This window comes from Blennius ocellaris (genome assembly GCF_963422515.1).
Source record: "Blennius ocellaris genome assembly, chromosome: 19".
Taxonomy (NCBI): domain Eukaryota; kingdom Metazoa; phylum Chordata; class Actinopteri; order Blenniiformes; family Blenniidae; genus Blennius; species Blennius ocellaris.
In genome coordinates, this window is record NC_137668.1 from 19,470,008 (window position 1) to 19,481,587 (window position 11,580).

General features: G+C 44.2%; 1 protein-coding gene across 2 annotated transcripts in view; it reads right to left on the minus strand.

The window, feature by feature from the left end:
- Positions 1 to 11,580, minus strand: part of gli3 (GLI family zinc finger 3) — a 97,123-nt gene that overhangs the window by 74,724 nt on the left and 10,819 nt on the right. Inside the window, exon 2 of one of the 2 annotated variants that reach the window (XM_080515084.1) lies at positions 4,370 to 4,543. In XM_080515084.1, coding sequence (XP_080371210.1) covers positions 4,370 to 4,502 — 133 coding nt within the window. In that variant the 5' untranslated portion in view covers positions 4,503 to 4,543. Of the gene's footprint in view, positions 1 to 4,369; positions 4,547 to 11,580 lie in introns of both variants that reach the window. The other variant, XM_080515083.1, reaches the window with a different exon arrangement.

Sequence of the window (11,580 nt, forward strand, 5' to 3'; positions counted from 1 at the left end):
CTCTCTTCCACTCTCTCTCATTCTCTCTCTCTGTACAAATACAGATGACACAGATCACCTTTGAGCACTTGTGATCCACATACAACTGCAATGTAAAGACTCAGTTAAAGTGATGTAGCACACACGGCTTAATTCTGTGTTTAATTCCACGGATTTCTTTACTTGGAATTTTTCTTTTTCTTTTATGAATTGAAAAGAATACTACTGGAGGGAATCATTTCAGTGTACTATTTTTTTTTTTTATTGCTTATGAATTATTGTCCCAGAAATCAATGAAAATATGAGTTTGCACACTTTAGCAAATTCATATTGAAATAGCAAAATTATTACGTGTATGCAGGTAATTTGTTTGACTAATGTATATTATATAATAATAAAGTGCTTTGTTTTGACTAATTAAAAAAATGAAACAAAATAAACAAGTATTATATGTTGCAACTATTAAAGAGTGTTACTCATTCTTTGAGTTGAACCTGTTTCTTAAAATAAAGCTATCTATACTGAACATACTGGATATGACTTACTTCATATGAGTTTAAGTAGAAGATGCAACAAATAATACAGTCACTTGTGAATTTCATCAACTTAAATGTTACCTCGTTTTTAAAATCTTGACTATAGTTACAATGTGATACACTTACATTTCCTAAATTGGTTATCTTATTATAAAAGAAAAATGTGAAAAAAGATGATATTTTCTCATTCTCAACATAATTCTAAATGCTGGATTATCAGACACTGTTAACAGCCAGTTTGGTGTTCATTTTTAATTCTATGTATATATTAATCTTTTTTGTTTTTTTTCCCAGTGGTGTACCTTTTTAGGGGGGGGTTAAAAACAGTGGAAAGCAGTGGTGGCAGTCTGAAGAAGGAGGGGGGAGGAGGAGGAGGAGGACGAGCAAGAGATGGGGAAGGACACAGTGCAGAAACAGTTGATTATGAGTCCCATCAAGTGATCAATGATTTCATTAATAAGACAGATCATGCGACTGTCATAGCTGTGACACGGGCTGAGGGATGATCCACTCCCAATGCTCCATCCCCCCCCCCCCCCCCCCCCCCTCCCCAAGCCCCCCACCTCTTCCCCCCTCCCTTGCCTGTCCCTCTAATATTGCCTCCCTCTGCCAGCGACAAGGGAAACGCCAAGGGAGAAAAAAAAAAGGAGGTGGGGGGTGGAGCGGAGCTGAGTATTGGCTATGATAGAGGGAGGGGGTTTTAGTCATGAGGGAAGGAGGTGGGGAAGAGAGGAGGGAGGAAGAAAAGTGAAAATCCATTTTGAAACCCATTTTCAATTAGGGGTCCACAAGCTGTTATCACAGGTGTCCCAGAATGGGGGCCCGTAAGTGAAAATGTCTCCTATCCGTTTCTGAAATGAAACCTTATCTGGGAGGCACAAAGATGGTGGGGACAGCGTATCTGTAAATTACTTTCCATCCCTGCTGTTAACGGGAACTTTATTTCTGTCAGATGACATTCCCCTTCTATTTACTGTTGATCATTTAAATGGCTGCCTAAAAAGAAGGTGGCCCTTCACTCTCCCTCTATCTCCCCCCCCCCTCCTCTCTGTATCACTCTTCCTCCTTTCCCCCCACATCAGAAGATGGTTTTTTTTCTCGCCCCCGATGTAGTCAAAGTGCTCTCTTTCTTCTTTAAACACTTTAGCCACGCTCTGCATTTGCTTAGGGATTTCTTTAGGAACCTACACGAAGGCCCTGCGTTTGTTGCCCTTTAAAGCTTAACTTGTTTGCCTCTGAGACCCTTCCTCTTGCCCTTTTAAGCATGACCATTAAACTCACCCAGAGGCGGACTTGTTAAGGCGGCGCTCCCTGACAAATTTTCTGAATTGAATCCAGTTTTCCTCCTCCCCGTTTCAAGCCTATCTTGTTATTTACTCTAACTAGCAGAGGCACTAGTAGCATAAAAGTTCAACCACAAACTTTTCCAAATAACCGGTCTTTTCTGCTCTACTTTTTTTTTTTTTTTTTTTAACAATTATCCCATGACGACAGGATTTATTCAGCCACAGAGCATGGACATCTTTTTTTTTTTTTAATCGCAGGATCCAACAAAAGAATCAGGGGACTTTGTGGTCCACCTGCCTGCCGAATGATGAGGACTGAAGGGGAGGGCAGCCCCTCCACAAACCCCTCCTAAAGAGCACCAATCACAGCATTGTTGTGGCACAGTCGGCCCTTTTGAGCTGTCAGTGCAAGAGGAGGGGGCACGGAGATGAATGGCACACAGGATGAAGCCACCATTTAGCCAACCATGTGGGAACGCTGTACCAGAGACCGGATAATTACTGTGGGCTCACCCAACATGGACCAAACTAACTTAGATCGGAGGGGAAAGAGGGGGAAAGAGTTTCGTTGAAGATTTTGGAGCTCTACCCCAACATATCGGATCGATACCTGTTTGTAACTGCACTTGCAGTGGAGATTACCACATCCACTCCACCTGCCCTCCCTAATTATTTTCCACTTTTCACAAGTTATCATAGCACGCTATTGCCGGACACGCCACAGGGTTTCCGCCGCGTTGAGATCAGGGGCCATAGCTCCGCATGACGGGGAAATATTTTTGCCGGGCTTTCCTCAGAAGAACCAGTCACTGGGGTTCCACAGCTGCTCACAATTACCTTTTGTTTGCAATGGAGGCAGCGGGGCAGGGGCTACGAGGGTTAAAGTTGAAGCGAGTGTAGGGTTACACCTGATAAGAGGTTATGAGTTCTGGGGGCGAATTGGGAATGTGCCGTAATTATAACCACACAAAGAATGTGTAAGCTATCTTATGATTCTAAAGGAGCGATCGGGATCTTAAAGGGCCCTTTCTCCACAGATGAGTATCGCCCCAGCCCTCATCAGGTGAATTATGAGGCTACTGTATTTGGGGCATGCATGAAGTCGTACAGCACATTGCCCGACGTGGCTGAGTGAGCCTGGATGGCTGCTCGGCGCGGTTTTCAAAACAAAAAGAAACATCCACGCTCACGGTGCCAGATTACATTCATGTGTATTGCACAACAAAAACGTTTGTTTCCTTACTGTCCCTTTCTGATGAGGTAAGGAGCGTCGGCCATCTGGGAGTGAGTCAGAGTGAGAGTTTTCTCAAAAGCCCTCAGGATGCATTACCTTGGCCAACGCTGTGTGATAATTCCCATGCGGAGAACAAGTCACTGAAACTTTTATTTACTGTTTGTCGGACCGTTTGTTTCCCATTCACACTTGATCGATGATCGTGTTTGACATCAGCAAAGTCGAAACGGGTGTCAAAAACCATTCAATCAGTCCACCAGAGCCAATCCTCCGCACAACAAAACCTTCCAAATCCTCTCGCAGCTAATGAGCACAGCTGCAGCTCGGTCCACAGTGATCTCAACTCTGGTTTTGTTATGACTTTAGTTTGATGCTGCAAGGCTTTCCAGTAATAAAAAAATGGAGGGGGAAAAAAATTGACATTGAATATCTTTCATTCGGGCCACAGAATTAAGACTGAAAGGCTGAATGATGACAGGCTTAATGAACCACAAGCTCTGTGCCACTTTTAATAGCATGTGTTGAGGACATTGCTATGTAAACATGCCAAAGTTGCTACCAGTGAGCTTTGTCTTTGACTCACTGCGAAGCTTGAGAAGACATTGGGGGGTGGGGAGGAAAACAGTCCTGTGTGAGAACCGGTGCGTGTCTAAATCTTTTAATCGTGTTTTTCTGAGTTGGTCAACTTCATCATTAAACAATGAGAACATAGATATGAAGAAAATCTTTGTCCCCTGTAGATCACGGACTCATTTCTGCTGAGTGAATACTGGTGACGGACACAGGGCCACAGGAATGCTGTATTTTTGTAGCCTAAGGTGGACGTCGGCTTGACGGCGGTTCCCACGACACAAAGTTAACGTGCTTTAATATCGTTCCGTTGGGAATTCTACCAAAAAGCAAGTGCTTTCACAAACAAAAGTTAAAATACTTACAAGATAATCTTAACTGAACACTAGCTTTGTTATTACAAAAATCTAGATAATCCATGTTTAAAAAAAAAAAACCTAAATCATATTCAAAAATTCTATTAACTTTGAGGAATGGGAACCATAAATGCTTGGATACAAATTTCAAGACTCAGTCCGACAGCAATCACAGCAGACACTGAATCTGAAAAAAATATACAGCATATACTGCAAGTTTGTTCTAACTTTTTGACAGAAATAAAGTTGTCAAACTTGATTTAAAAAAAAAAAACAGTCTGAATTCCTTAAAACAAACACTGGAAGAACATTCAACAGTTGTTAAATCTACCAATCTGCGATTGTATTATAGTCCGAGCTAGTGTGCAGACATAACAGGCCAGAGAAGACTTGGAGTTGAAAATGTACCATTTGAGGTCGTGCTGGAGGCCACAGCCTTCTCGCTGATGTCGCTGCGTGCCGATGAGCCCTTGGTAGCCACGATGGTCTCCACCCTCTTCTTCTTCTCAGCTGCTGAACTGGCCTGGGACTGGGTTTCCATGGCGATGGTTCATTCCTCAAGACCTCATGGAGCCAAGATGACTGCTGAGAGGCAGAAAGAGAAATATGCCATGAGATGAATCTGACCAAACGAGTTTTCTGCGTGTTTGCTCAGTTTTCTCCAGTTATGTATCGGTTGTTCAATATCATGCAAAGTTAAGTACATCAAGTGAAGGCTTGAGTGTTGCAAACGTTGAATTTCAGATCCAAGCCTCCTTCTTCATGATGCCAGAGCAGACCCAAGGGGTCAATCCACCAGCTCCCCCTGATATTTTGACTCAAACCTGCTGTGCTCTGATTTGCCTGTCAGGCGGGGGGGGGGGGGGGGGGGGGGGGGGGGGGGGGGGGGGGGGGGTGAGGAGATGTTCACCACCCCAAACTAACTGTGGGTAAATATCCAAACATCAACATTTACCTCACCCCATTTTCAACTGTGTCACACTAAACTTCTGACTTGTTCAAAAAAAACAAACAAAAAAATGTCTATAAGCAGTGGAAGGCAGGACATCCTGAGTAGGTTTTATATCTCAGAATAGAACTAAAGGCAGTTCGTGGATGCACTGATAATCCTGCTCTCGCAGTCTTTCCAGAGAGAAAGGAGAAACCTTAAGGGGATACCACAGAGAGAGAGAAACATTCACAGTCCTGAAAAAAAAAAAAAAAAACAAGGGTTGTTTGAAGGCCCTTTTGGGAATATCATGGTGCCGGGCAATTTTTCTTTCAAAGAATAAAGGTGGTTCAAGTTAATACTGTCTGTGGGTTTAGAAGGGGGGTTCAGCCAACAGTCTAGCAGACACGCTGCTCAGTTCAGCACCTCAGAGGCCGTCTACAAGCTCAACTCTATCTAGGTCATGGAGGTCTCTGATTATGGAGACAACATCACAACCACTCATTTACACAAAGTACAGGACAGCTTCATTTGGGCCAATACAAGGCCTTTACTTAGACTCCATAATTCATGGTATAATTACTGGAAATATTTAGTCTCACCAACATTTTCTTTACAATAAAGCCCCGCTAATTACCCCACTGTACTATTTAATTGTCCTCCACTCTATAAACATGCACGGATACAAAGGCAGTAGAGTCAGCTGTAATGCAAAACGAGAAGTGCTGCAAAAACTCGAGGAGTGTGGGGGGTGGAGGGGGGGGTTGTGTGATTTTTTAACCAACTCCCCAAGGAAGGAAGGCAAGGGGGAAGTGGTGAGGGGTAAACTTCAGACAAACACTGTACGCTTTGTTTGTTTTTTTTCCCCAACCCCCTGAAAAAGCAGAGTCTGTCATCCATTCTGACCCGACAACAACATCTGTAAGCAATTGCCCGCTTATGGAAAAAAAAAGAGAAGGGAGGGGGGTAGAAAAAAAAACACAATGCAATTACTCCCCTACCAATCAAAACAGAATTAAAAAAGAACTTGTCCTCTAATCACTCCCACATGAATACATGTGTAGCCGTCATCCCCAACCAAAGACATTTTTGTCCTACTTGCATAGATATCATCTGAAATTACTGCTGCATGTGTTTGATAGACTGAACGCTTTCATTGCGGCGCTGTTTTGTTGCGGCATGATGGAGTTAATGGTTAGAATATGTGCAATGTGTGTTTCCTCATCACTCATTCATCAGCGTGATGAGAGCGAACTCGAGTAAAATCAGCATTAAAAAAAAACCGAGGGAAAGAACAAGGAGAGACACTGCTTTACAGCCGTTACTGAAAATCTCCCAGCATGCTGTGTGTGTGGAGTGTGGATACATGTGCGTGTGTGTCTTCACATCGCCCCCAGGTGAGTCAGACCGGAGCAAAAGAAAAAGAAAGAAGAAAGAAAAGAGCTGAAAGTGCAGTAAATATGAGGGTCCCGGTTGGGGTTTGCGTGGGGGGGGGGGGTGAGGAGAGGCGCGGGGAATTCCACCGGTCGGGCAAATATTCACAAGTCCAAGCTACTGAAGCGTGTCTGACGGGCCTTTTGTGTTCCACAAGGCAGGCCACAGTTCCAAAGCAGCAATTAAAAGCAGGACCTTTTCACCCATAATCCCTCTGACCTGGACGCCCACACCCAATCCTGCAGATGTTCCCGTCTCTGCTTTCAGCTTTGGTGTTGCTCATTTTTGCCCCATACAAATCTTCAAATAGGAAAAAAAAAAAAAGACGTGCTTATGTGTTTACATGAAAACATGACAGCAAGACGATCAAGCGTCTTCCATGTGAAGAGGTTTTTAAAGGTTGTTTTTTTTCCCCGTTGCTCCGGATTTCACTTTTTTGACAGTCGTCTTAAGTTGGCATTCGTCCCTTTGACCTTTGACACCAGAGGACAGACACGTATACCTGCGGCCCAGAAAACATGAGACAGCATAGACACAATCCTCTAAGAGGACTATTTTACAGACTCGATTCACAAGCAGGCGCATGATGCTTCTGTTACCCAGAATAAATGATAATTTCATATTAAAGTCATTCCCATGAAATGTATGTCCCACACCCAATTAGACAAGAGAAAGAGTGTGTATCTTTATTTGTGTTCGACTGTAATCCTTCCACACAAAAAGGGAGGCGATTAAACAGGTTTAAAATACCACAATTCAGACTGCACCCTCAGAAAAAAAAAAAAATCTTATTTTATAAGCATATTAAGCAAATCAATTTAACATAAATTATACGCCTTGGTGACAAAGGCACTGAGTTGAAAGTCATCTGCAAATTGAACACATCAAAGTGAAACACTAAAATAAACTTTTGCCTTTGATATGAAAAAAAAAAAAGAATCAGTTTTGCTTCCTTTTTGGGAGTTTAAACAAATGGTAATGGCATCAAATAAAATGTTGCTTTTGTGCTTTCTTTTTTTTTTCTTTGCAGGTTTGATTTTACACAACTGCTTCAGGTGTACTTCACATATCTGCATTTCTGTCATCAGTGGCGTGCATACAAATGCAAGTCACACGCGAGCGCGCCACTCAGAAACTGGGGGGGGGGGGGGGGGGGTGTGGGGTGGTGGGGGCATTTATATATAAACTCTTGAAGTGTCTTCTTAGATTTGGCAACCCCCCTTCCAGACAGACGGGGTACTGTATTTGCGTTCATTTCATTAGGGTGACTGTTCAGTGTCGAAGGCCCCCTGAGGGGGAGACTGGCAGCACCGCAGCATTCATCATCATTACATCAGCGACCACCGAGATCTGCTATCTTAGGCTTATCAACACTGCACAAACGCACCGCAGCGCAGCGAGTTTGAGGGGAGGGGAGAGATGGGAGATGGAGACGATTGAGGGAGATTGTGAGCAAAAGTGGGATAAGGGAGAGAATGAATGGAGAAAGGGAGCGTGAGACTGTGCGTGTGTGCGCGTGTGTGTGTGTGTGTGTGTGTGTGTGTGTGTGTGTGTGTGTGTGTGTGTGTGTGTGTGTGTGTGTGTGTGTGTGTGTGTGTGTGTGTGTGTGTGTGTGTGTGTGTGTGTGTGTGTGTGCACCTCACATTGCCCCTGCGTGCCTGCACATGTTTTCCTGTGTGTACAATGTGTGTTTTGCACATTTCACAGCTATGCCAACAATATTAAGGGTTCCTTCACAGCTGGAATAACTAAAAACACTGAGGGGCAAAGAGGGAGGAGGAGGAGAAAGAGGAGGAGTCTAAGCCCTTCGGCAACATTACCTGAATCCAGCAATAAAACAGAATGTGCCTGCGATGGGCTGCGTGTGTTTGCATTGGATGAGGTCGGCATGAGGGGATGGGATCCTCTTGAGGAGACAGTGGAGGTTCTTGCTGGTGGTTAGAGGACCTGTCATGGGTTCAAAATCCCTTCTGAGGTGGTGTTCCCAAATTCAATGGCTCTTTGAGGAAAACCACATACTTGGGTTTCCATGCTGCACTTACAGCTTGCCCTCGGCCCTGGAAGGCAAAGGGGAATGAGGAGGGGTGGTTTGGGATTTAGTGGCTGTGGCTCCCATTCACCAGTGAAACTTTACATTGTGCCCAGATGGTACTAAGTCTGGCCTACAGCTGATGGGGACCAGCCCCTCAAGTAAGGACCATTTAGCAGGAATTAGTCATGCCCTGCCACACACACACATATCAAATCCAAGATATGCACATGGCAAACTGGTTTAGTGCTCGATCTCCTCACCCTTTTGTGTACAGTGACACGGCTGAGCTATTCAGATTGTTCGTCATTTACATGTTTCTGTAACATCCCACCACGCACGATGTGTGAGTCCAACTTTTTACAGCTACATTGTAAAGGTTGGAAGTTGACACTTTTATGGATATGACTTGTTGGTTCAAGTTTTGCATCAGTAAATCATTTCACGAATGCTGAATGGTAAAACTGAAGTGCCAATAAATCACAGTGCCACGGGTAAGACATGTTGTTGTTGCCCAATTTGGATTATGGGAGTTTACTTAACAAAGAGAAATTCAGATTTTTTTCATCAATATTTTACAATGTTGCAGACAAAAAATAAGTATAGGACACTTTCACATTATCTACAAGATAACTTTCAAAGTAAAACCCAGAAATTGGTGAGTTGGTGTAAAATGTAAAGCTGCGCAATATGTTGGGGAATTGTTTACCCAGCTGTCAGCCCAGCGAGGATAATTATTCATCTGATCAACAAAAAAAATGCTTAAAACTTATCTGATCATCACTGATTATTACATTCACCCAATCTTACAATACCCAACAACTTATGTTGGTTTTTAGGGTCTAAAACCACAGCCACCTTTGAGAAAAACACTACCACTGGGAATGAAGGTTTACTTAAATACAGATTTTAAAAGTTGTTCCTCACATGTAATCTATTCCATAGACTCATCCTATTGTGGCTACACAGACACCATACTTTTATTGCGTTTATTGTCTTTTATTAAGGTGCAATAATCCAGCATCCTATCAGGAAACCAGACTGTCACACAAAAATTTAAAATGTAAAGCGTGTTCATACGAGGACTGTTATTTTTTTCTTTATTTTTTTTTTCAAGGACAAACAACACAGCCCATCAGTAGCTTTCAGCGCAGCTAATAAGATTATCCTCGCATGCGTCTTGGTCCCTCAGACCTCTCCACTTAAGATGCTTTGGCGGGCTGGTGAGGGACCGAGTGTGTTGCACAGCAGAATGAGCTGAGTGCATCTTACATTCCTGGGTAACAAACCCACACGATGTAATCATAATGCTTACACGATGCCTCTTTTGCGCTCGCTCCCCAGTAGATAAGGGGTAAATAAAGCGTGCGCCACAATGGCAGTCTTGCTCCTTTTCCCCAAAGCTCGCTGCTTATTAGACTCTTTATTTATATATTTTGAGTTTGCATTTGTTCGCGAGCTTCTCGTTTCAGGACTACGACAACTGAGACAGTGGATAATGCTTTCAGCTTTGTTGTTGCGGTGGCTAAGTCGTCATCTTTGTTTGAAGGGGCGCTTTTCCTTATTCTTGACAATGAAGGAAATATGCTTGGTCAGCTATTTTCTGAATCTCAAAGCAAACAATGCATCGTAAAACATCAGCAAAAAAGGTCATTTAGAGTGAAGGGGGAAAAAATGTCATTCATTCCAATATGCAAAAACTTTCTGTGTCCCTTGAACTTTCAAAGGTTTGTATCTACAGAGTGGCTCGGAATCAAGCTTTCTGTACAGTGAACTCCTGGCTAAGTTTTCAAGTCAAGCAACTCAATGGCAGATTCTGTAAAGCGCCAGAGAATGGGATCTGTATCCTGTCAGAGGGCCTCTCAACTCCAGTGAAAACACTTCAGTGTTTGTGGAGGGATTCTTCATGCGAAGCTTTAGAAAAGCTCTCCGCACCATGCCACAACCAACAACAACATCCTCCGCCGTGCCTTGGCAGAGTACATGTTGCCACTGTGCTGCCTGAGAGCGCACTTCATATGTAAAACGTGTGTGTATGCGTGTGTGAACATGGCACGGGGAGAAAGAGGAAATGTTTTGTTTGAGAGAGCGCAAGCGTGTGCGCGTGTGTGTGTGTGTGTGTGTGTGTGTGTGTGTGTGTGTGTGTGTGTGTGCGTGCGTGCGTGCGTGCGTGTGTGTGTGTGTGTGTGTGTGTGTGTGCAGGAGTAGACGCAACAGCTGCTCTATATGGTTTTCAGTGTGCAAGTGCAATCACTGTGTGCAAAACATAAATAAGAGAGACAACCCAGGGGAGGGGATGAGTGGAGCAAGAGAAAATTCCTGCACTGATGAGACCCTCACACACCTCTCTCCCCCTCTGCTTTCCTCTCTCGCTCAGATAGATGGCCCTGTGGAAATGTAGTGGCAGCAGGTATGGCTTTGACAGAAGGTCTCCGACTGTGCTGTGCAATACACCCCACTTATCCTCTGCACCTGAGACAGAACGATATAACAAAGTGTGGTGCCGGACGAGGTAACCTGCACAGCTACAGGTTTCTGTTAAACTGCGCTGGCCACTCGGCCTTGAAGCACCTTGTCGCCTAGGTTCAGTTGCACATTTTGTACGTTTTCCTCTCTCCTTTCTCCTCCGTCTCTCTATCTTGCTTTCTTTTCCTTCATTCCACTGTGTCACTGGAATAAGTGTTGGAGTGGAATGAGTCAGTGCCGCTCTATGATTAATGACGGGCTCTGGCGTCTCCGGGGCCGAGCGCTAAAAACAGCCAGGGGGCAGTGCGATAATGCACAATAATAAAGCCAGCAGACAATCAGCCAGGCAAAGCAAGGCCTATTAGCTCGCCCCATCAGGACGGCTAAGTGAGAAATTAGCCCTTCCTGAGCTCCGCCACAATTCATCAAGTGCTGCCCCTGAATCCCCCCTCAAGAAGTCATAATGTTTACTTAAAGACCGGCCCCGATGCCCCAGCGGCGAGCTTTATTGGCTCTTATTAATTCCCGTTCTGGCCCTTGCAGCCTTGCCATTTAAACCGAATTAAAGGGGTGAAAATTGGATGAGATGAAGTTGTCTTGCGGTTTGGTTCTCGCGTGATAAAGCCAGACCTAAACCGAGTGAGACTTGAAAAAAATAAGGAGGGAGGGCAAACGAATCAGGATGTGAAGGAATGCTGAATGAAGCTGTCCTGAAACGTGCCACAGTCCGTCAGAGGAATGCAGGGTGAGGGGAGGCGAAGG